The sequence below is a fragment of the Callionymus lyra genome, chromosome 1 (assembly GCF_982586985.1).
Source record: "Callionymus lyra chromosome 1, fCalLyr1.hap1.1, whole genome shotgun sequence".
NCBI classification, from domain to species: Eukaryota; Metazoa; Chordata; class Actinopteri; order Syngnathiformes; family Callionymidae; genus Callionymus; species Callionymus lyra.
This window is the reverse complement of record NC_141818.1, coordinates 17,920,279-17,945,687: the sequence shown is the minus strand read 5'-3', so window position 1 is coordinate 17,945,687 and position 25,409 is coordinate 17,920,279. Positions and strand designations below refer to the sequence as shown.

General features: G+C 43.2%; 1 protein-coding gene across 3 annotated transcripts in view; it reads left to right on the top strand.

Moving 5' to 3' along the window:
- Positions 1 to 25,123, top strand: part of ncor2 (nuclear receptor corepressor 2) — a 66,683-nt gene extending 41,560 nt beyond the window's left edge. Inside the window, exons 17-46 of one of the 3 annotated variants that reach the window (XM_087795645.1) lie at positions 701 to 763; positions 5,784 to 5,926; positions 6,064 to 6,202; positions 7,003 to 7,420; positions 8,787 to 8,907; positions 9,879 to 10,122; positions 10,591 to 10,749; positions 10,930 to 11,063; positions 11,144 to 11,243; positions 11,376 to 11,480; positions 11,718 to 11,821; positions 12,661 to 12,811; positions 13,366 to 13,509; positions 13,578 to 13,670; positions 14,658 to 14,860; positions 14,930 to 15,269; positions 15,983 to 16,180; positions 16,342 to 16,590; positions 16,703 to 16,855; positions 16,939 to 17,157; positions 17,238 to 17,421; positions 17,483 to 17,955; positions 20,182 to 20,312; positions 20,389 to 20,594; positions 20,677 to 20,811; positions 21,459 to 21,601; positions 21,677 to 21,730; positions 23,979 to 24,179; positions 24,243 to 24,413; positions 24,471 to 25,123. In XM_087795645.1, the coding sequence (XP_087651771.1) occupies positions 701 to 763; positions 5,784 to 5,926; positions 6,064 to 6,202; positions 7,003 to 7,420; positions 8,787 to 8,907; positions 9,879 to 10,122; positions 10,591 to 10,749; positions 10,930 to 11,063; positions 11,144 to 11,243; positions 11,376 to 11,480; positions 11,718 to 11,821; positions 12,661 to 12,811; positions 13,366 to 13,509; positions 13,578 to 13,670; positions 14,658 to 14,860; positions 14,930 to 15,269; positions 15,983 to 16,180; positions 16,342 to 16,590; positions 16,703 to 16,855; positions 16,939 to 17,157; positions 17,238 to 17,421; positions 17,483 to 17,955; positions 20,182 to 20,312; positions 20,389 to 20,594; positions 20,677 to 20,811; positions 21,459 to 21,601; positions 21,677 to 21,730; positions 23,979 to 24,179; positions 24,243 to 24,413; positions 24,471 to 24,655 (5,363 nt within the window). In that variant the 3' untranslated portion in view covers positions 24,656 to 25,123. Of the gene's footprint in view, positions 1 to 700; positions 764 to 5,783; positions 5,927 to 6,063; positions 6,203 to 7,002; positions 7,421 to 8,786; positions 8,908 to 9,878; positions 10,141 to 10,590; positions 10,750 to 10,929; positions 11,064 to 11,143; positions 11,244 to 11,375; positions 11,481 to 11,717; positions 11,822 to 12,660; positions 12,812 to 13,365; positions 13,510 to 13,577; positions 13,671 to 14,657; positions 14,861 to 14,929; positions 15,270 to 15,982; positions 16,181 to 16,341; positions 16,591 to 16,702; positions 16,856 to 16,938; positions 17,158 to 17,237; positions 17,422 to 17,482; positions 17,956 to 20,181; positions 20,313 to 20,388; positions 20,595 to 20,676; positions 20,812 to 21,458; positions 21,602 to 21,676; positions 21,731 to 23,978; positions 24,180 to 24,242; positions 24,414 to 24,470 lie in introns of all 3 variants that reach the window. The other 2 variants (XM_087795637.1, XM_087795629.1) reach the window with 2 other exon arrangements.
- Positions 25,124 to 25,409: the final 286 nt, after the last annotated feature.

Sequence of the window (25,409 nt, the reverse complement as noted above, 5' to 3'; positions counted from 1 at the left end):
AAGATCCATAAGCTTAAACTAAATTTCCTCTAAAACACATGCTTCTGTTGTCCGACACTTTAGTGTGTGTGTGTGTGTCTTATACTGCAGTGTGCGTCACAACTTCTCTAGACTCTTTTATGAATAATTAAATCAACTGGGTATTATGTCTTGCTGTCTTATTTGGACTATTTCTATATTGAATAAAAAAAGTAATTTCAATGTTTTAATGATCAGTTCTGTAGCCTTGCCTCAACCTGGGAAACCCCATGTGACCTGAGGCTGTGAAGTGATCCCCCCCCCTCCCTTCTTCCTTTCACATTTCATTCCGTTGTTCTACTCGGATCACTGCTATCTGACCTACTGTACACGAAGAGACGCATAAATGAGTGAAGCTACATGTGAGCAGGGATGATCAGGGTCACCCCGGCTGAGAGCCTTTATGGAGAAATGGCCGATTGTTATGTCTGTAATCATTAACTGGCTTTTCTCCTTGGATTTCCTGCTTCCTCTGGCTAAAATGAATTGTCCCTCGAGACCTACGGTCCCTCGCCAGCTAGCAGGATAGTCTCCCCTTCCCCCCACTTTATTTTGTCTCTAATACTTCTTTCCTTTTTGTCACTCCCTAACTGACTTTGCAAAAAATGTCCACACTCCCCCGCTGCCCCCCCCCCCCTCTCTTTTCTAACTTCGTGTTTTTTTCTCCCTCCTTTTTAAACAGCCAATCTGGAGATGAATGAGAGCTCTCGTTGGACTGAGGAAGAAATGGAAACTGCCAAAAAAGGTAATGTCTGATTGCAGATCAAAACCAGTGATGTGTCTGAGAGCTACGCTGCAGCTACAGCGTGACTTTTAGCCTAGCCTTAATCTGAGCAGAATTCATTTAGATCTGATGAACTCTGAGCTCGCAACTTCCTGTCAGGGAAGCAGCAGTTGCCACGTGCTGCTACTACTGCTGTAAGTCTGGACCGGCTGTGTTGCTCTTTGGATCTGTGTCCACCCTCTCTGGGTCAAGGCAACTTGTCTTTTATCAGTCTGGCTGTAAAAGTCTGTCTCTTATCAGCTGGCCTCTGCAGAGAGGCAGTCATTAACTCGCCTGTTTATTGTCTCTGACTAAAGATTATAACTCGGCCAATGACCGATTCACAGATGTCACATTTCCTCATATCGACACTGGGAGACCGTGCTGTTGAGCAAGCGTGTCCGTCAGTTGCTGATTGTGTTGCAGAATTGTGTTGTGTGCGAAACCTTGATGGGATTCCCTTATGTTTGATTATCTATGCTTTTACTGACGGTTTACATTTTACGCTTTATCTTGAAATCTTTCACCATGATATAAGCATGTTGGGGGAAGCTGTGTAACAATAGCACAATTCATGATTGCCATTTTTCTTTTTTTTAAGGTGTTAATACATCAATTTAAGTGTCTCTTAAATGGATATTTGACCTCCATTGTACTCATAAGTATGTTTGTTTGTACAAACATTCAAATATTTACATTAGAACTTTTGCTTAAGCTCCGCCCACTAAAAACAGATGTGAAGTCTTGTTAGCCGTTACCACACCCACTCTGCTGTGATTGGTCCAGCATCCAGGTTTGTCACCCAACGTCATAGATCCCGGAAGTCTCCACCTCCAATGGACTTGTTGTATAAAGAAAGGGGGGCATGATAACAGTTGGCTGGAGGAGGAGCTAAAACCATATTACGTCAATGGATTCCTCTCTCGTAACCCCTTGTTCGCCGTGATTCCAGACGGGGGAGAACTTTATAAAGCAATAGGTTCAAAACATGATCATGATGAGGGACTTACTGAATCTTGCACAGGAAGACTTCAACATTTAAAATATGAGTTATTTAGTTTCCCTTTGAGGTATTTAGACTTATTGAATTGTTTATTTGAGTTGGATATATATATTTAATTCCTTTTGTTTTTTAACGCACCATACTCACTTTTTTTTCAATGTGACACATTGAAGGCATTAATGTGTTTTTTTTGGTAGACAACATCAAAGAGGATATAGTTTTTGTTTTTTATTTATACTACGACACAGTCTTGTTTAAGTTGCTGCTCTGTACTCTTTCAACTTTCCCCTCACAAAAATAATCCTTTTCTCATAATGGTGGTGTAAAAATGAAATTGAATGTCGATGAATCGACCTGGCCCCACGTTAGTGTGTAATTAACATAAATACTGCATAATTTTCAGTTTGTCTGCATCATGTTTGAAACTGGATGGTTTTAAATTTCAATTTTGGACGAGAGGCATGTGTAGGAGTTTTCACACTCCGCCTGTGTGGGTCTCTGTGTTAAGGGGTTATTTTGCCATAACTAAAAACAGCCCTGTGTAGTAATCCTGGTTAATATCTTCAGTTCCATTCTCCTGCAGCGGGATTAGTGGGACGCTCCATCCCAGAGGATTAGCCAGGCAGCTCAGTGGGAGGAGAGGTTCTACGAAGTGCTTATGTAACTGCAACCACAGAGCACCAGTGATGGCACCAGGTCTAGATTAGGAAATTGATCAGTTCTCGTGAGTCCCTGATAAGGCCCCAGTCAAAAAAAAACATCTGTAGCCAGATAACCTTTGCCGTTATTTAAAGATCGCGCAGATGTAATAGATTTGATCCGAGAGGTAAGCAAAGCACAGAACGACCATTTATAGTCTGTGACATTTACAACATGTGTCGCTTCACCGCTTGTTAATTCTGGTTCAACGGCTTCCACACGTTCTATATACGCACACTTGGTGTGTCAGGTCGAGTCTGTGGACACTAGGTTTTATCCGTACGTGTGCTTCACATGTAGACCCTTTATGTAAGTGCACTAATCTGGCAGGCTTTGCCTGGGTGCACACGGGCAGCTGGATAATGGCCGCCGCTCTGCAAGTGGGAAGAACAGGTCTGACCAAACAGGTAGAAGAACGACGACTCTCTTTTCACTTCCACTGTTGCTCTATCTTCTGCTTCTTGTTCTGTCCATCTCTCCCGGTTTTTGGGAAATGGCAGCGGTCCAGGTTGGCAGGAGCTGTGGAAGAATTGGCAAGCGAAAGTTTCCCTCAGTCACTTTCTCTCTCTCTCACACTCCGTGTTGTTATACACTAGAGAGAGGTCACATTCAAGATGAAAAGCAGGTCAGTCAGGAAAAATGTGAAAGCCTTTATGCTTTCTCATGGTATCAACATCAACTCACTCACTCCCCCGGTGTCTCCCTCCTTTCCTCCCCTTCGCTAACTCTCCACTTCTGAATCTTTCCCCCTTTTTCTCCATTGTTTCTTTGGCTTTCTCCCCCCCATCCCTCCTCCCCGTCTCCCTCTCTTTATCACCCCCCCTCTCCCTGTTCTGTGTTTACACTCGGACTGGCCGAGTGTGCGGTTGTGTCTGTGTATTAACAAGAGAGACTGAAAGAGCAAGTTGAAGTGAGTGTGCGCTCACTCATGCGTTTGTGTGTGCAAGCGGTTGCTATGTGTGCGTGTGGACCGTGGTGCCTGCTGGCAGAGTGAAGGAGGGGGAGGGACGGAGAGAGAGAGAGAGAGAGAGAGAGAGAGGGTGGGAGGAAGGAGGGAGGGAGCAAAGGAGGGAGGGGAGAAAAGAGAGATAGAGGAGAGATCAGATGAGGGTAGAGTGAGAGGAAGAGCACCGCCCCACAGTCCCACTTTCATGTGGAAGTCTTCCCAGACGACCGCCATTGGGGAGAGACACGGCAGAGACGAGCAGACCGAGGACTTACTGGAGCGTGGGGGGGGCGAGCAGCGACGAGGAGAAGCCAGGAGCATGTGCTGTTTTCAGGCATGTCAACTTGACACGGGCTCAAGTATCAGGCCAGCTGGCAGGACGAGCGCAGAGACGGAGTTGTTTTCATCTCGGCTCCGGATCGGAAAGGCCCATCCCCGAAGAGCTTCCCGGCCCTCCAGAGATCAGATCGTCTGATAGCGTTCCTCAGAGCGGCACCACGAGACGGCGGCCGGAGTGATAGGCATGTGACAGCTAGTAAAAACTTATTTCCGAGTCCACCAGGTGCTGGTTGGACTTTCTGTGGGAGGAGCTTGCAGCGATATAGGCTTTTCAGTGGTTGTGTAGCTTCCACCTGCTTCAGTAATGCTGCGTCTGATTGGTCGTCTGCTCCTTGCATGTTGCTGCTGCGATCTGCTTGAAGGAAAAACTTCTCAAGCCTGTTGAAGGTTCCATTTGAACGTGGAAAAGTATGATGATGCATATTTGCTTCATTTGTTGATGTTAAATGTTGGATTTAAAACTTATTTAATTATCAGGTTATATTGTTTAAACAACTTTGTGTAAAGGTTAAAAAAAACTAAAAATATATATTTAAAAGTTTGGTTCTGGGAACCATTTCCAGTCATGCTTTAAGTGATGTTGTGTTTCTTTTAATGAATCATCTACTTTGTTCGGTAAATATGTGAACGGGCTTTTAGACACTTGGACTTGGATGTAACTTTAACTTGCTGTTGTTACTTTTACCTTGCTTTTTGATCAGACTTGTGTTTGTTAATTGTATGCAATTTTTTTTACGGTAGCTCAGATAGCAAAGCTGCACATTGTTCAGTGACATAAAGATGGTTTAACATGGTGTGGATGATTTAGCTGTGCTGACTATAATTATAATATATATAATAACGAGAAAATAATTGCTGTTTCATATTTTCTGGTTGTCTCATTTGAATATATGGTGACCTCATTTGTGACCCTGGTCTGGAAAAGCGCTATATAAATAAATATTACTTACTTACTTACTTACTTACTTACTCATTTTAGAGGTTAACCTACTGTGCTGGAGAAACAGATGTAGGGATTCCAACAGTACTCTTGCCCTTTAAAGTATATACTTTATTGAATATTGTTTTGATTGTTTAAGCGCTTTGTGACCCTGGTCTGGAAAACGATATACAAATAAAAATTTCTGCATCAGGTGGTTTTGGGTCCACCGGTTTGTGAAGTGAATGTCAGTGGGGGAATAGGGAGTAAGGAAGTCATTCATGAGGTGTTAACTTGTGACTTGGTAAATGAAGAGTGGGTAAATTGCAGTCTGGCTTATGTGACTACTGGGAGTCCTGTTGGGTTACTTGTGGTTAAAGGAAAGGTAGGAAACCGGTGTCCATTTATCTAATTTGGCTCTATGCTCAGTTGTTGTTGTTGTCCTACTGTCTCCATTAAGTGATGAGATGACACCCCTGAACTCTTGTCCATGATTATCCCAAAAGGTGTTGGCTTTCTGCCTTATAATAACACCACCAACCATTTGAGACTGTCCGGCTGCCAGGGCCCGTCAGTCTGGCACAGGAAGCGGGTGGGTGGTGTAGTTTACACCGTTAATGAGTTGCCATTGGCTAACAGTCGACCTGGGAGAGGAAATGGCCAGAGCGAAATCCTAGGTGTCTCTGGAGCGCACTTGCTCTCAGACACTGACCGTGCTCTACATCTCCGTGCATGTGCGAGTGCACGTCTCATGACAGGTTGATCTATCACAGCTCGGGCCCAGCAGGTGTCGGCAGACTCTTGTGTAAGGCACGATCATGTGGTTCACTGAGTAAAGGACCGGGGTTTCCTGGTACTGGGTCACATCAAAGACGGCCAAAGTTTGACACAAATTAACCTTGTGGGAGTCAGACGTATTACTGGTGCGGTGGGCAGCTTTGTTGCTATGCCACTGCTTCACGAGCAAGTGGAGAACTCTTGTCGCATTAATTCACAGAAAATGAGTGTACTGCTTAAAGAGCTTGGATACGGAGAAACATTTGGTGTAAGACGAAACTTGGCTTCTCAAGTTAACGTTTTCTTTTCTATACTCCAGGTCTTCTCCAGTATGGGAGGAATTGGTCCGCTATTGCCAAGATGGTGGGATCGAAATCTGTGTCACAGTGTAAGAACTTCTACTTCAACTACAAAAAGAGGCAAAAACTGGATGAGATCCTGCAGCAGCATAAAATGAAATCGGTAAGCAGGGGAAATATTCCTTAAATAAACACACATTCACTCACTTTACATAGTTCCCAACATTATAAATAAATAAATGAGTGTTTGCAGTCATGTTTGATTGTGGTTTTCATTGGTTCGTGTTGATGTTCACACAGGAGAAGGAGCGCAAGGCCCGGCGAAGGGGTAAAGCCCTCCAGAATGAAGAGACCAGCGCCACCTACCCAGCAGAGGAGGAGGAGATGGAGGGCTCAGGGGCGAGTGGCAATGAAGAAGAAGCCCAAGAAGATGGAGAAGGTAAAGACAAGGATTTGAGTTGATTGATTCGCAGATCGAGATGATTCTCATGGAGATGTTTAACTTGTCATGATAATGAAACAAAAGGTAATGATGAATACTATTGATAACAATTGTTTAAACTTTCTGGATAAGATAATCAAATACTTACCCTGATGTTGTTGGTACAAAGGCTTTATCTTGAGAAGAATGTCTTGAAATCAGTCGTCTCAATATTGATTGATCAGGTATCCCTTGCTTAGTCTACACATACTATACAAGGACAACAAATTAAGAGCTGCAGAATATCATCTCATGGTCTGCAAAAAGCCTTTTCAAACCTCTGCTTTAAATGCTAAAAAGTGTATTTGTAGATAGTTCAAGTAATTCCTCAAATTGTTGATGATGAAACAAAACCTTCACTTTGAATAGTGTCGATATTTTCAGAATAAAATAAGTCATCAAGTCAAGTTTAAAGTCCACAACACGGGTTTTAATTATTCTTTTGATTTAAAGTTTTTTGGTAGAAAATATGTAGTTTTTATTTCAGTATGACTACTCGAGCCATAATGGCTTCCCAAAATGGTGATGGATTCTGCTGATAGTTGTTTGTCACCCTGGATCAGCAAAGCTGTGCATGATTCTGTGTGTCGTCCAAATTGTTTTTTCTGTGCTGCGCCTGTGCTCTCCACATTGGAGCTTGATTAGGCAGAGCTGTGGCGGTGTGAAGAGTCTGGCTTACCACTCAAATTGTGAAACTATAGAGCGAGGACGAAGAGAAACAACAACTGACTGAACTGTGTCTCGCGCTGCTCTGCCAGGTGGCGCCAACAACAGCTCCGACACAGAGAGCCTGCCCTCGCCGCATTCATCGGAGGACAGCAAGGCTAAGGAAGAAGGTTCCGCCAGGTCCAAAGGCAGCGGCGACAAGGAGGTCGCTGGCTCCAACGCAGGCCAGGCAGGAGACGAGAAGCCACCTGTGAAGGAGGATGGGGAGATGTTGGTGAAGGAGGAAATAAAAACTGAAACTGGGGATTCTAATAAGGAGCAGATCCAGCTGCCACCGACGAGTGATTCTACGGACAAAAAACCTCCGACAGCGGACATCGAGGAAGTTAAGAGTTCTAAGAGCTCTAAAAAGGAGCACGGGGCTAAAACTGGATCCCACGGGGACAGTGATTCCAGTGCAACTTGCAGTGCGGATGAAGTGGAGGAGACAGAAGCTCCAGAGAAAAACAGGTGAGACACATTTGTCATGTTCAAGTGCTTTTATTCACTGCGTCAGGTTCATGAGAAGTCGGTCTCAAAATATAGAATTCTAGATATTTAATATGATCTAGAATTATTTGTAAATTTCCATTTGATTTTATGCACATAACTGCAAATTAAACAAGTTACAAAACATAACATTAACTTGGTTAAGTGCGACACGATCTTGAATGAATTTTCACCCAAATAGTTATCATCAATTCCTGGGATTCCATGGATTTGTTCCACTGTCACAGATAAACTGCAGATAAGAATGCTTTTGTGCCAATTGGAACAGCCATTGGTAAAGGCTCACTTCAGTGTCATTCACCCATCACTGTTTTCACGCTACGATCGGAAACATTGTTGTCTTTGTCTAAAAATCCTAGTTTGTGGTATTTAATAACAGGGAATTAAAAGTATTAATAAAATTGTGGCGTGTGATGTCACGCTCTACTCATTCAGTTCAATCAGACAAGTTATAAGCCACCCAGTCAGCTGGTCGGTCAGCTGACCTCTCATAAGCTCTGATTCCCTCTGAGAGTATTTATGCAGCAAAAACCGTCTCAGCCTTCAGTTTCACACACAGCCAACTTTGACCCACTTCCTGCCATGAAACCTTTTTAGCGTGAATTATTCTATTCGTGTTAATGTTGACTCAATATACAAATCCAGAGCTGAGGTGTCAAAGATAAACTTCATGTTACGTCAGGTCATAGGTTTTTAGGTTTTATTGACGGGTTGAAAAGAAGCTAGAATTGGATAACTCCTTCGAGGAACTCGCGGGTGTCACTTTTTGAGCCACGTTTGTGTTTGTGTGCGCGCAGTTGCACAAGTTTGTGTGTGTGTGAGAGCGAATGAGGCGTGACGAAATGGGTGTCAAAGTGCGTGGGTGGAGTGATTAGTCTTGTTTGCTCGTTATTTGTTCAATTTTTTCTTTTCCATGACAGCCGATTGCATGTACTGGCAGAGTCGAGGAAAATGCTGCCCTCTCTGCCAAAGCAAACAAAGAGTGTGTGTGCTTGCGATTGTTCATGTATGCGCAAATGTTTCTTCACTTATCTTAAATTGTGTAGAGTTTGTTGCAGGGCAGTTCTTGTTTTTCCTCGACAAATGTTCGTCACACAGCTCTTTATAATCATTTTATTTTTCCACAGACTATTCAAGCACGCTAATGTAAGCATTAGAAATATGTTGGTGATTCATGATTTGTTTTCATGATGGCTTCAAAGGAGGTTGCGCACAATGTGAGAACCTGCATCACCGAGTTTTATTTTTAGCACCGACCTGTATTTTGACCCGAGCAAGGGAAAGCACTTATCTTAAAGTTGCTGATGACACTTTTGCCTCCTTTCAGAATTACTTCTCCACGGCCGAGTTTACTCAACTACACCCACGATGGGGTCACATCCTCCCCACTGCAGAAGCCTTTGGACCTCAAGCAGCTTAAACAGAGGGCAGCTGCTATACCACCTATAGTGAGTTTGTCTTTGAGTTTGATTTGCTGCTCACAAGTATATCAATATAAAACAATAAACATTGATGCATGATGTTAATGTATTTGAAGCCTTATCTGGTAAACTGGAATTATATTGTTCTCTATAGATGATAATCCAAAATATGAGAAAAAGGGTCCTTATATAACAAATAAATATATAAATAAAATTAACCAGAAAAATATTTCAAGTGATGCTCTGATGTTTGCAAAATACTAATACTAAGGAGCTCCATTAGTGACATTATAGTGTGTGAAGGAGATGTTCCTGCTGCTGGTGTCAGATTCCACAATAGAAATTGCTCTAAATATATAGATGTAGACAAAAAATAAATTGGTACAAATATTATTTAATACAAAAATAAAATTCTTAAAATGTATTGTATTTATTTTGTATTGTGTTTTTTTTTTCAAAACCTCTGGCTCTAATAAAGGAAGTATTTATTATCTTATCTTAAAAAAGCTTTTTTTTTTATGACTGAACTTTATTTTGTAAGTACTGTAAGTACAAAAATACCAAAAAGGGCAATAATGAAAATAAGTAAAATTGAATATTCAACTAATAATGAATGATGAATGAGGTCTGCTTGTGGACCCCTGGCCTTTCTTTGAACTGGTCCGTGTTACGGTCTGTGTATATATAACATATTGCGAACATTCTAAATGATCTTTATAGCTGCTAGGCAGGACACAGGATATCTGCTTGAATACATGTGCAGCAGGTGAAACTGCAATATCATATTTGAACAAGATAAGGTGGCCAAGAGAACAGAAATGGATTGATTGCTTTGTGGAAAACCAATAAGAAGGATCCATGAGGGAAACCAAACCTTAACGAGAATTGTTCTGTCGTCAAAGGAGGATTTTAGACTAACCATATGCTCACGTCTCACAAACGAGTGTGGGTGTTTGCTCTTTGTATAGGGAATAATTTATATCATTTCCTGTGTTTAGGTGATGGACCCATCAATGCAAGGTGGTCAGCGAGGGGGTGGTGGGAGGGCAGTGTTGCCCCCCCATGCTCTGGCCCTGTATCAGCAACAGATCACGATGGCACACGGCGAGTCATCCCAGGAGGTCAAGCAACAACAGCAGCCAGGATCGGCATCAAAACAGCAGTCAGAAAGAGACAGAGAGGCTCTTAATAGTAGCAGCCCTCGAGTCCGCCCACGTAGTCCGCCCGGCACCGACAAAGATGGTACGCTGTCATTCTACGGCAAGTGACCATACACATTATAATATGAAGTTGGTTAATTATACATGGCAAATGGATGGCTACATACTTAGCTGGAAATTGTGTCTAAAAGTAATCCAAATAGTATATTGTTATTGAGCTTGGACGTGTTCTATATTAAGATGTTTTAGCAGCAGGTGAACTAGTTCTCCTCTGGAGGTCTGCATCCATGTCGCCCTGTGTTTCTGGGACAGAGTGGAGAACTGATAAATGGTCAGCTATCACTTTTGACCCAGAAGAGAATTCACTTTACTTCAGAGGACTTCCTCCTTCCCTTTTAAATATGATGATACGAAATTTGGCCGTCAAATCTTTTGGCACAATAAGTCACCCTGCAGCTCAGTAGTGACATTGTAAAGCACCTTGATATCAACCTTTCCATTTTACACTTGATTTTTTTTGTTTTTTAACTGTTTCTGTTGATGTTTGCAGATAAGCCCCATTCATTCTCTCCACACGGTGAAGTCAAGAAACAGGTTGCAGAGGACCTGAGGTCCTCAAGCATGGCTCGATCAGTTCTTTCTCCATATCCCATGTCTCCCAGGGACATGGCCAAAATCAATCATGACCAGCATTTGCTCCACTTCAACTGTAAGTCAACGTACATACTCATGTTTTACTAGGTCATTTTGATACAGTTAAATCGATTTCTTTTTATATTGTTGACTTCATAATGTCAACCTAATTCTGACTTATTTTGTTATTTTACAAGATTTGTTAGAGAACCATTTTAAGGAACACCTGATGAAATGTTTTTAATCTTCTTTTTAGCGTTCCAACATTCTGCCCAATCTGCACTTTCTGGTCACCCACAAGACGGTCGACAGGCAGCAGTGAGACCTCTCATGATGCCAGAGCCTCCACCTCTTATTTCCTCCAGCAAGCCAGGGGGCTCCATCACACAGGTAACGCAGCACACCAGGTCAAAATCTTTTTTTGATTTCAGTCATTAAGTCTCAGAAATCTTATGGTCATGTCTGCTCAGGGAACCCCGGTGCAGTTGCACAGCCCTGCTCATGGTTTAGACCATGGCAAGATGCCTCCTGCACAGATGGGACTGCCTTGGATGGATCAGAGAAAACTTGGCAAGTACTTTTTTTTTAATGCAAAACAGCAACTCTCCGCCTTATTTCTATGACCGTTTTACAAAATCTTTTACAAGAGTCTACATGAAATCTTTTGAGCGGAATTGATTTATATTCTCTTGCTGCTCACAGGTGGTCCGTTCCCTGTGATAAAGCAGGAGCAGCTCTCTCCCCGCAGTTTGTCCTCTCAAGCCGACAACCTGTCGACACAGGGGCATCCTCATGATGCTGGAAGAGGTGAGTTGTCTCATCGTGATGCAACAAAAAACTGTTTAGTTTAGCACAGACAGTCATTAGTGTTGTGATCAAAGGTAAAATCCCCGGTCCAGGAATGTGTCACGCTGCCTGGTCTATCCCAGTTCCTTGAAATGCTTACAATGGTATCAGTGTTGTCTTTGCTGTGTTTTTTTTAATACACAACGCTGTATGTCTCTACCTCACACTGTTCTCTCATGCTGCCTTTGCTTTTTGCAGTTTCCATTCCCGCTGTTCAGGGAGGCAGTATCACTAAAGGCATACCAGGGACCAGAATGCATCCAGACTCCTCAATCTCATATCGAGGGGGCTCTATAACTCAGGTGAGTCCTAGGCCATGTTCCTCCAGACCCTGCTGTAAACTAGATGAAACAAATGCTTTTCTTCACTTTTATTGGCGCCTGTTGGTCCTTAAAACATAATTTAAAACGTTTATTCAATCATTAAAATCAAAGGAAAATGTCAATGAAATGAGTTAAATATAATATATGTATATTTTAGAATGAGGAAGTTCCCTGAGAGTTTGTCATTGTTTCATTTACAGCCATATAAAGTAAAGATGAAGTGCTACGTTCTTATCTGTGTCATATAAAAGAGAAAACATCAGATCTGTTTTTTGGGTCTCCAGACTGGTTGTCCTGCCGCAGTGACATAACTGCAGCTCTGAGTGGCCCACATCACCTTAGCAACTGGTACAAAGTGTACTTTACCTGTTCCCTCCTCTATTTATAATCTATCTGCGATGACGCTAATGTTGCCTGAAACCCACAAACAACAGAAGCTAATTAGCTTATTTTGGTGTGAAAATGGAGGTGATTTATTTCTACCTGGCAACACAGATTTAAGATGCATTGAGATCTCTCGATGCTACTACGAGACTCTCTTAACTGCCCACCTGCTGCACACTTCACTGAGCTATCAACAAGTGAGTCATGTTCCGAGCTGGAGTGATGTGATGCAGCGCAGAACAAAAGTGCTTGTTGTCTCATGACTGTTGCTACGCAAGTTCACCAGTGCTTCCCCTGAGAGCCCTCCAGCGTTTCAAACCGCGCATTTCTACGTAGTGTACTCTTGTTGTCGAATCCATGTGTCATTGTGCGATGCTCTTCAAAAGTCTGCCCGCTGTAGTTTTTTTGTGAATCTACATTTCTCATCACAACAGGGGACACCTGCTGACGTGCTGTACAAGGGAACAATCACCCGGCTGATCACGGAGGACAGTGCGAACCGAGCCGAGAGGGAGCGAGAAGAAGCTCTTTCCAAAGGTCATGTGGTCTACGAGGGACTAAGTGGACACATTCTCACATACGACCGTGAGTACTTCAAATAGGCCTCGGGCACTTTCTCATGTCCGGTGATTATTTCAATGCAGCTTGTTAGTGTCTGCGGTTACATTTAATAAAAAATCAATTTAAAAGTATTATGAAGCCAGAGCTGTTTGATCTAGTGATTGAAATAGAACACAGTCCATGAAAGTTGTAACAAAAGTTCCAAGCTAAATAAAGGGAATTATTTAAATCGTTTTAATACCTTATTTATGTTATGAAGCTTCAAATGAACTGCAAGAAATCGGCTAATGTCTGTAGTTAGTTATTTAAACGTAAAACAATATGATGATTTGATCCAAACCTTTTTCTGGAAATTTGGATTTGTTTTCCCTGGTTCAGTCGTCCAGCCCTCTTCATTTATAATTCAGTTTTCTGCAGAAGTTGTAGGCGGTTATTTTCACTGTTGAACTCCGATGCATTAAATCTTGCCTTTCCACCCAGTAATCCCTGAGCACCGTCCTTGTAGATTAAAATTCCTTCTTGCAAATCAGACGTTTGTTGAGTAATATCCCAAACTTCACACTGCCTGTGCCTCCTAGGCCCTCCTTCTCAGACTCCTAAAGATGAGGACCGTGGACAATCGGGTGAAATTCTTGGTCTTAAACGTCCTTATGATGTGATGGAAGGTGGGATCTCCAGAGGACTGCCCATGAGGGACTCGCTGTCTGCTGCCAATTGTGAAGGTACAAACATTCTGAAGCTTTTTTTGAAATGACTTTATATAATCAAAATATACTTCCTTCTACCTCAGGTCTGATTGGACGAGCCATGCCTCATGACAGGGACAGTCCTCGTCACACGTCCTACAAAGATGCTCACCACATCCGTGGTTCCATCTCACAAGGTGGGCTCAAAGTCAAATCTGGCTGAGTTATGACAAGATATCATTGTGGCCCGGTCGATGGTTGATTCAAAATCAAAGTAGATGAATGTCCATGTTGATATGTTGACCTATAAAGATATCAGTGTTTAAGATAAGATAAGCTAACTAATGTCAACAATGATGATGGGATTTGATTTGATGGGAACGTCTGGTAAAGAAGAACAAACACAGAGATCATTCAAATAGGCTTGGCCTCTAAAATGCAAACACAACAATACCATGTTCAGATTAATACTTTACTGTTTAGTAAATACACATTTTCTCTTTAACTTGGTCACATTCACCAATTTTTTTATTGACAACCCTGACATAAACTAATTTTGCTTTGCATTATTAGCATAAAAGCATGAAGAGCGTAAAACATTTTGGCGTTTAATCATAGCCTTTTAATCGTTAAAATCGAATCATTGTTCTTCAAAATGGAGAATATTTGGCTCCGTTATTATTAAATCAACCCACTACATATTTTCACATGACATTTTTATTGTATATCAAATAAATTGTCCAATTTTTGCTCTGAAATAGTTCAATACTTTTTCTAATTTTGATTAAATTGTGATATAGTGTTTCAAAATAAAACAAATAAAATATGTATAACATCATCCATACCAAACAAAGCAAGGTTGAGAAGATATAAATGTATAATCAAAGGTAGTGAAAACGGACGATGATAGATCTTTAGCTCTGAAATCAGAGTTTGGTACCATATTACATAGTCTTGTGGATTCCGGAGAGACAATCATTGTCTTAATGCTAAAGTGGGTCATGTATGGATGGGATTTTTATTTATTTCATCAAATGCAACAGCTTTGACGTGAGAAATAGTTTTATTGTCAGCAGCTCTGGCTGGATAGAGTTCAAGCTGATGGTTCAGAATCACTTGTTTCACCCTGATGTTAATCCACTTTTTGTGCTGCATTCATGAAGTAACACTCATTCTGATTTCAGGTATTCCTCGACATCTGGACCTTCAGGACGGCTACCTGAGGAGGGAGGCCAAGCAGATGAAGAGAGAATGTTCTCCAACTCGTGGCACAGGCTCACTTTCAGACCCTATGAAGAGCAGAGAGGCCATGGTGCCGACGGTGAAGGAAGGCGGGCGCTCCATACATATCATTCCCCCAGATGAGCTCAGGATGCCGTCTAAGGAGGTGATTGGTCAGGATGTCGTTACCTTCCCATGACTATGATACAATAAGTTAACGGTTGATGTGCTTCAGGGCACGTCCATGAAACAGGAAGCTGGGCCTGGAAAACGTCATGACGTCCGCTCCATCATCGCCAGCTCTCCACGGTCATATCACAACCCACCTTCTCACATGGACATGCGAGGTGAGAGGGGTCGCTACGAAGAGGCCCCCAAAGGGCGTCCAAGCGCAGTGGTCAGCACGGCCAGTCCCATACCTCGCTCTTCTCCTCTGACTCTGGGATCAGACCAGGGAGGGAAGCACCACAGTCCTGTGGGTTATGATGAGAAGGGCAACCTCAGAGCATCTTACCCTGGACCATCACACCGTGGCTCGCCTTTATCTAGAGATTCAGGCCAGAGGCAGCATGAAGGTGAGAGTTTTACAAATCACTGCATGCAGTGAATTCACTAAAAGGCAAGAGGTCTGCTTGGATCCTGATAACATTTCACATGAATTCCAAAAGGATTCGTTAGTTCTGAACAGCTGCTATACTAAGAAATAAACACATGTTAATAAAAATGATTAGCATTGAAAGTATCACTTTCTAACCATATGTTCAGAGATGTTTTTGTTAAACTACCCACACAGACACTTACAACAGGATGTAACAAGATTATTGTAAATGCTACCAAATTACCAAATGTTTTTCCTTCATGGATAGTTCAGTATGTTGCTGTTGTCTTTTTTTTTTTCTTTAAAAAATAGACACACTTGTCAATATCAATGGTAATATTTTTCATACACTGTATGTTGGAGCTATTTCATATCTTATTTCTATTATATGTCATAGAATATAACCTCTTCATCTTTAATTTTTCTAATATTATTTTTATGAATACATTTCATATATATTACATTTTAATTGTATTAAACTTAAATGTAACTTCTTACTATAGTAAAATAATTTATTTCCATACTTTACAAATCAATAGTTTGTCTTAAATGCTACATTATATATTTGTGTTTACAGATTTATATAACAAGGATTTCAGTGAGAATGATTGGCTTAAAAGTTTTTGCAACGTATATTCATTTCTATTCTATTCTACATTCATATCACTAAATCATTTGTCAAATTTTTAGGTTCTGGTAAAAAGGATTCCCAGGAGCGAAAAGGCACACCGACTCCCAGAGACATGAGAGCGACCAAGTCTCCACTCCCTGTGGTCACAGATCAACAGACGTACGAGCGTCTGCTGCTCGGAGCTGCAGATGTGTATCGTCAAATTCCTCTCCCGTTCGATCCTGCCGCTCTGCCCCGGGGAATCCCCATAGATCCAGGTACCTTTTTACATCAACGTTGATGCACAAACTGAGAGTCTTCATTATTAGTTTATAATTCAACTACATCTGGATAAAGGAACATACATTTCAATTTTGATCTTTTTTTGTGTAATATTTTCAATATTTTAATGTTTTTCTTTCTCTCTTTCTCCAACTAGCCTACTATCTTCAGCGCCATCTAGCCTCTAACGCAGCGTACCCTCACCCCTATCCCTACCTCATCCGTGGCTTTCCCGACACGGCAGCTCTGGAAAACCGCCAGACGATTCTCAATGACTACATCACCTCTCAGCAGATGCATCAGTGGCCTGCACCAGCTGCGATGGCTGCGCAGCGCACTGACATGCTGAGGGGTCTCTCGCCCCGAGACCAGCCCCTTCAGATGCCCTACTCTGCGGCTCCACGTGGTAAGCTAGCACGCCACCGCGCCAATGTTCATTATGTTGTTTTTTAGTGTGAGTTTAGTGTTGGTTATATATAACAGTTCACCCCCAAAATTTGCTTTTTCGTCCTCTCTAGGCATCATCGATCTTTCTCAGGTGCCCCACTTACCTGTCCTGGTACCTCCCTCTGCAGGGGCAGCAGGCTCCCCCATGGACCGCATCCCCTACATCCCAGGGGGAAATGCCGCCTTCCCAGGCAGACCATATCCTGCCTCCCCCATCTCCCCCGGTACAAGACATCAAACAGAATTAGGGCTGAATTGTCTTTAAACATCCGTTTCACTTTGATTGTCCCACTTTGTTTTCTTATAGTTGGGTCCTCACACATGAACAAAATGCAAGCGTCTTCAGAGCGCGAGCGCGAGAGAGATCGTGACAGAGAGCGAGACCGCGAGAGGGATCGAGAACGAGAAAGAGAACGCGAGCGTGACCGCGAGAGGGAGCGCGATCGAGAGCGCGAGAGGGACCGAGACCGGGACAGAGAAAAGGGGTCTATGGGAAATGTGGAGCACGCCCCGATCTGGCGACCAGGTGCGTCATTGTTGCATCAACTTATAGCTAAATAAAATGAAGCGCTTTTTATTTAAGTTCTGTTTGTCCTGATCCTTCAGGTACCGAGCACAGCTTGGCCAGCAGCAGTAGTGGCGGCAGCATCGTGCGACCTTCATCTCAAACGTACAGCCATCAGCATTCCCCAGTGTCCCCCCGCAACCAGGAGAACGTGCAGCAGAGGCCGAGTGTCCTGCACAACACCAGCAGCAAGAGTCTCCCCGTCGACCACTCCTCAGTCTTACGGTCAGTCAAAGAAAAACATTCATGTTTTGAGTAATTGCTCATTTTTATTCATCCTGTACAGATCCACGCCTTCTGGGTCATCGCGCTACCCAAACTACCCGGGACAATTTCAGAGGACTGGTGTGCCCCCCGAGGCCTATCAAGCCGTCATGGACTCCAAAGAGCAGCTTCGTGACGGAGGCAAGAGCAGGGGGAGTCAGCACAAGCACGCGCAGGACCTGCACAAACCCGACCCCAAGCTTTCCAGCCCAAGCCCCGTTGGAATGTACCCGGGTTCCTACCCTTCCTCTGCAGTCCGGCCACACCTGCTCCCCCCACAGTCGGATAACCCTCCCGGTCGCGGAGAAGTTGGTACACCAAGTAGGGAAAAGACTCAAAACAAACCGATGTCCATTCAGGAACAAGAGCTCCGAGCACTCGGTAAGACAACCATGACTGCGGCCAACTTCATAAACGCAATTATTATGCGTCAAATTTCTTGTGAAACGGGGATGGCAGAGACGGGCTCGCTTGTTCCCAGTGGCGCCACTGATGGTAAGATGCTCTGGATCCCAGGGTCCCCCTCATCACCCAGACCCTCCCCCTGTCACCTGTTGCCTATTGCACGCTGTGGTGGTTGGCATTATCAAATCAGCTCAATTCATTTACTTTTTTTTTTTGCAGTAATTTTTTTAACCTTTTTTTCCTCAAAGTTTTACTAACTTAAAGTCCACCCTGGGTGCCCTCTATGAATATACTTTTTTAATTTCCGCCCCTCCAAATTTATGAACAAGAAGGAAACTTTGATTAAAAGGTTATTTTGAAATTTGATTCTGGAGGAGAGAAACATCCCCGGTGTCCTTTAAGTAGAAAATTAAATGTGGCTGCTTATTTATTTATTTTGTTCATAGATTTCTTGTGGCACCCCTCCTCTCCTTATTCGGCTGTCAAAGTTCATCACTAGATCCAAATCTACTCACTCTAGAAATTACACACCGTTTACCTACTGTCTGAAACACAAGCCGCAGCATAGATCATACTGCTCACAGTTTGTACTCCTACGTCTCCAAACGTCCACCTGTCTGAACGATAGCAACCACCAAACTCCCTCCCTGGGATCCCACAGAGCACTGGTGTGTCTACAAGGGAAAGGTTGATGGAGTTACTGGTTCAGCCATCAAGGGAGAGGGGGGTGTACTACAGGCTCCAGACGTGAATATCTCAGCATGCTCCCGTTTATCTTTACTGATCATTTGTTCATTTTGTTCAACACGTATCTAAAGCTTCATTTAAGATTTGATTGTGATATTGACTTTAGCTCTGAGGACAGTTAGTTTCAATGAAACATCGTCTCAAAACCGAGAGAAAGAATGGATGTCCCAGCTGCACCTTGTAAGAGTCCCGAACTTGTAAAGTGGACCACAGAGAACAGAGCAGGCTATAAAAAGCTTAACCCAGAGTCTCTGCTGTCATTAGTTGTAAATGACTAAGTCACTTTAATTTGTCTCTCTAGCAGCGTATGCAGGGGATTCTTGCTCCTCCTGCACGACTGTACATGATTCTCAGGTTAAAGAGGTCTTAATAACCTCTATCTCTTTCATAATTGGTTATATTAACCCTTTAGAACCCACGTTAATGATAGAGAACATTTCTTAAATAATCAGATGAGGGTTAAAGGATGCAAATATAATCTTTAACACATACTGTTTTCAAACAATAGTTATTCATTTTCCCATGAGGGTATCTTGAAGTGTTCATTAAAGTTGAGCGTATGGCTTTCTTATTATGATATTTTTAACTTTGTAGTAGATGCACTGCAGCACCCTAAACCAGATAAAAGCAAGCGTCTTGATAACTCATTATCCCGGTCTTTGTTTGAGGATAGTTTTTCTCAGACTGTAACCAAAGCAAACCCTCAATCAAACAACAACATATGAATCAAATTGTTATCAAAGATGCACAGAGAAAAAAGCTTGACCTCCCAGTATAAACAAGCATTTATCTCTGGTGGCCCTTTTAAGTTTAAGGCCCCTGGTTAAAAATGGTGATTAAAAAAAAAAAAAATGATGTAGGTTTACCATACCCGTTTTATTTATAGCTCACTTAATTATATATTTTTTTTACGTTTTTATTCAAATTCAATTGTTAATACCAGGTTTTATCAGGCTCATTCCTGTCTTACATTCATCCTTGGCATGATCAGTTCATCTCTGATTACCATGAATTCTCTACGACTGAAGACTGTTAAAATGTCAGTGATTGTGCCCTGTTGCTCGGATTGACAGCTTTATAGTTACGTTCCCAGATGAGCTCTGAAATTCAGATGCATTCCGTACATATATTTGATACAAAGTTTGTCATTTCCTGGAGAACTATACCCTCTGAGATCTGCCAAGGATGAAGAGTTGACAAAACGAACAAATATCTAATGTTAAAAATAGATTTATTCATTCATCTTATAAGCTATCTTTATCACATTTATTGATATAAATTGTGTCTATATAGACGATACGAACCAAGAATGAAGTACAGCTAAATATGTATGTAAAGATCTTGGTTCTGGTTCATCTAGACTTGTTCTTATTTATTTAATTGTGGTGACAGCATGGCTTCTACTCTTCAATATAATTATTCCTTTTATAATTCCTCTGTAAGTCGTGTTCGTGTTCTGATCTTTCTGCAATATTTCTTCCAGTTCCTGCACGTGCGAGACTAACTTTGACCCGTCTTTGTTTGCGTGTGTGTGCGTGCCTGGTGTTTGGTTTGGGCTTTGACTTTCAGCTCAACAGAAAGCGGAGCCACACGGTCTGTACGGCCCGCCACCCGACGACCGGCTGTCTCCCGGTCAACAGCCGCCTTCTCCGTGTGTCAAAGGCAGTCAGCGGGTGGTCACTCTGGCTCAGCACATCAGTGTACGTTCAGATTTAAGAGTTATTTTGATTCAGTAGATGCAGGACGGAGGTGGACGATGCTTGTCTCTGTTCACAGGAGGTGATCACTAAAGATTACACACGGCAGAGTCAGCAGCAGCAGCAGCAGCAGCAACAACATCAGCAGCAGCAAGGCTATCATGGTTCTCCCGTCCTGGACTTGACCCGTCCACCTAGTGCCTCCCAGCCTCCGCCCAACCTGCAGGATTCTGTCCAAGCGTCCCGCTACCAAGATGGCCTTGGTGGTGAACGTAACCGAGACAGGTTAGAGTTGATAACCACACTGTGGACCCACAAGTGAGGAGGACTAGATGCTGAACCCTTTTTTTTTTGTACCTGCTTCCAGGTCCCCTCCACAGTCCAAGACTTCACCTTCGAGCGCATCGAACGACGGCATCGAGCCGGTGTCTCCTGCTGCAGCCAACTCTGAGCCCGACATCCAGGGATCAGCCTCGTACCCACCAGAGCTGGGAGAGCAGGGGTGAGACGTCACTCTCAGGATGATACCATACACACATGACCTGCTTTTTAAATCAACGATCAAAGTTATTTGAATCATGAAACGCTTCAAAAACCGCCTTGTTCCCTATGTTAAATGCAGTGGTTATGTTCTGAAAATCCCTGCATTAATCAAAAGTAGTGACTGTTTAATTTTTCACTTGTTAATAAACAAAAATCTATTTAATCTTGCAAACACAACTTTGCAAATAAGGTGTGATCCCTTTAGACGGCACTGGGTAACGCTGACCTGAACAGCTCTGGTTATGCTTTGCCGCCCAGCCAACGAATCACAACTGTCCTAAACTTTTGACATGGAAACATGGCCAGATAATCAGCAGTCAATAAATACAGCAGTGTGTAGATATGAGTTCACTGTTCATTTGGCACCATAAGTAAGGTGGGTGCGTCCTGCATATTCGTGTAAAAGATGATCTGTCGTTCAAATAAATCACCCGTTTCTAACGATGTGAGGTGTGAAGTTGCCGTTCCTGACTATCTTGCTAGAATATATTTCAACACGCAGTACCAGTAATGCGAAAAAATAAATCTGCGAGACTTGGAGACAGCATAATGTGAATATGTCGTTGGACCATTAGTTTGTTTATTGACTTTTCCCTCTGGTCACAGGACGGGCTCTCGCTCTCCTCCCAACGCCTCGCAGCCTCCAGCGTTCTTCAGCAAACTGACCGAGACCACGTCGGCCATCGTGAGGGACCAGAAGCAGGAGATGATCAGGAAAATGACGGTGGTGGGAAATGAAGGTGATTTCAGTAAGTTGTGTTTAAGAGTGTTTTAACAAACACCATTTCCAGTGTCTCAACATGTTTCCTGAAAATGCCTTTCAGATGCCGGCCAGCCGGGAACAGAGATCTTCAACATGCCAGCGTCGACAACCTCAGGTCAGTTTACTTTCTGGAGTTTACGTTCATCATTCATCATTCAATGCAGTTCAGTTAAAGGAGCCTCTTTGTTAAGATATTATCAGACCAAGATAAATTCAATTTGAATTTCAATTGATTTGATTTAGTTATTGAAAAGTGCCAAATCATCTCAAGACCCTTAACAGTTTAAGTAACACTATATTTGTAAGTAAGTAATAGTTATTTGTAAAGCGCCTTTCTAGAACAGGGCCACAAAGCGCTTTAACAATCTAAAAACAATACACAGTTACAAATACCTACAAATTTAAAAACTCTAAAAGGCCAAGACACAGAAGACAAACACAGGAGTCCCAGAAAATCATGGAAAAGCCTGCAAAATTAAAAAGGTCTCAAGATATTTCTTGAAGGAGTCAGTAGATCATCAAACACAGAAGGAGAGGAAGATCGTTCCAAAGCTTAAGAGCAACAGCCTGGAAGGATTTCTCTCCTCTGGTCCTGAACCGTGTTCAGGAACCATCATTAGATTCTGATCCACAGACCTCAGAGCCCGAGCTGGGGTGTAAGGCTGGATCAGATCACTGATGTAAGGAGGAGTCTGACCATGAATAGATCTGAAAGTAAGAACCAGAATTTTAAAATTGATCCTGAAAGAAACTGGTCAGTGAAGAGTTTTAAGGATCGGAGAAATGTGAGTTCTTCTACTAGAGCAGGTCAGAACTCTCGCTGCAGAGTTTTGTATTAACTGCAGGCGAGAAAGCTCCTTCTTGTTTAGACACAAAAATAAACTGTTGCAATAGTCTAATCGAGAAGACACATACAGTGCCTTGCGAAAGTATTCGGCCCCCTTGAACCTTTCAACATTTCGCCACATTTCAGGCTTCAAACATAAAGATATACAATTTTAATTTTTTGTCAAGAATCAACAACAAGTGGGACACAATCGTGAAGTGGAACGAAATTTATTGGATAATTTAAACTTTTTTAACAAATAAAAAACTGAAAAGTGGGGCGTGCAATATTATTCGGCCCCCTTGCGCTAATACTTTGTAGCGCCACCTTTTGCTGCAATTACAGCTGCAAGTCGCTTGGGGTATGTCTCTATCAGTTTTGCACACAGCTCGAGCTCAGTGAGGTTGGATGGAGAGCGTTTGTGAACAGCAGTCTTCAGCTCTTTCCACAGATTCTCGATTGGATTCAGGTCTGGACTTTGACTTGGCCATTCTAACACCTGGATACGTCTATTTGTGAACCATTCCATTGTAGATTTGGCTTTATGTTTTGGATCATTGTCCTGTTGGAAGATAAATCTCCGTCCCAGTCTCAGGTCTTTTGCAGACTCCAACAGGTTTTCTTCCAGAATGGTCCTGTATTTGGCTCCATCCATCTTCCCATCAATTTTAGCCATCTTCCCTGTCCCTGCTGAAGAAAAGCAGGCCCAAACCATGATGCTGCCACCACCATGTTTGACAGTGGGGATGGTGTGTTCAGGGTGATGAGCTGTGTTGCTTTTACGCCAAACATATCGTTTTGCATTGTGGCCAAAAAGTTCGATTTTGGTTTCATCTGACCAGAGCACCTTCTTCCACATGTTTGGTGTGTCTCCCAGGTGGCTTGTGGCAAACTTTAAACAAGACTTTTTATGGATATCTTTGAGAAATGGCTTTCTTCTTGCCACTCTTCCATAAAGGCCAGATTTGTGCAGTGCACGACTGATTGTTGTCCTATGGACAGACTCTCCCACCTCAGCTGTAGTTATCTGCAGGAAACAGTTTCTGGTCAGTTTCCTGCAGTGTTGAACTAGAGAGATGTCTTTGTCAAATACAACACCCAGGTTTCTCAGGCTCAGTTTGACAGACTGGCCTAAGTCATATAACTGACGATATGACTGTCTCTCAAACACAAGTCATTTATAGTTGCAGGGATTTATTTGCCAGTGTTTTTTTTGATAATTACATTTTCTTACAAAAGCCACAGCCGTTTTAAAATCCCTGAGTGGTATCTTTGTTCCCTCCTCTGGTGAAAGTCATGTGCACGTGCACGACATGAATTTGTTACTTTGTTTAATCTAATACACTTTTTCTTTAATCAAACTTTTGTTCTCCATCAATGGAGCTTCACTTTTTCCAGAAATCTTCAGGGATATAATCTTTTTAGATCAGAATCTGAAAGTGAGAATGGGAGAAAAGTCATTGATACATGAAGAGAGTGATGGTTCTAGGTTTTCGCTGAAGATTTCTGATCATATTTGATTCTCTTCTTCTGTCAGGACCTGTCAGCGTCCGCACCCACCCCCCTCCAGAGGCGCCGGGTAACTCCATCGGCCTGGAGGCCATCATAAGAAAGGCCTTGATGGGCAAATACGACGACCAGTCCGAGGAACGTCCGCCGTCCAACGCCGCCGTTCCCTCGAGCATGCCTGCTGGCATGGGGGCCGCCGACGGACGCGTGGACGACGGCTTCTCTCAAGGTGCGACTCTAAACGTTTGTCGAGATTCTTTGACTTTACTTTAACGTGGGTCTGTGCTCGCAGGTAAATCCTCCAAGGGTAACGGGCGCAGCAACGGACGCAAAGCCAAGTCTCCAGGGCCAGGTCTGTCAGGGGGGGAGAGGCCGTCCTCCGTGTCGTCGGTCCACTCGGAAGGAGACTGCAACAGAAGAACTCCTCTCACCAACCGGTGGGAGGAACGACCCTCATCCACAGGTGAGGACTCCCCCCTGATTTTTTAATCCTCTTCTCTAACTCTCTTTACTGTTCCAGGTTCAACTCCCACTCCCTTCCCGTGCAACCCCCTCATGATGCGCTTCCCCAGCGGGACCGTGTCGGCGCCCTCTCCCGGTCCACCCACCGGTCAGAGTCAGGGACCCGGGCAGGGCCGGCCCTGGGAGGAGGAGCCCAAACCTCTGCTCATGTCTCAGTACGAGACTCTGTCCGACAGCGAGTGACCCCAGGGGGCTGGGGGGGTTTCCGACAGCACCATCGTAACAGGAGCCATTGAAAGTCCAAAGTCGTCGTCCACCGCTCTGTCCTCCCTTGCAGAGGCAACACCATGACCACATTCCATTCTCGGCACCGGAGCGCCAACAGGCCGGAACATTTCGCTGCTCTGTGTGTCTACATGTTTCACTCCAGGACTACTGGACAGATCACTTCTTTTTTTTTTTTTTTTTTTACTTTCATACCTTTTCTCTCACTGGCCTTATCAGTACGGACACAGCTCTCTGCTCACTCCTGTGACGGCTGCTCCTGAGACTCGAGGGTCTGTCTCTGCTACCACTACATGAACACTCGGAGGAGAATCTTTCTTTTCTTTTTCCACCATTCAGTCCAGTCCCGTGGTTGGAGGGTGAGCGGAGACTTTTAGTATATTTCGGTGGTAAACTTTGATGGTAATGTTTGTTGTTGATGTATTTCTTTTGGGGGGGGACGGGGAGGGAAGAGAATGTTTTATGGGGGGGTGGGGAGGGTATATTGGTTTACAGGGTAAACAATGCTGTTGATTGCTGATGTCATCATTTATTACTGTCCTGAGTTGCAGCAAAAGGCCCGTCGACGTCGGGCGTTTCTGCCTCAGACGATGGCGCCGAGACGAGTGACACTTTCTCACGGTTTTTATATTGACCATGTCTGTGTTTTTTGGATATTCGAGCACTTAGTCGTCAGTCTGGTCACAATGGCATTTGAAGTCGCCGCCGTGGA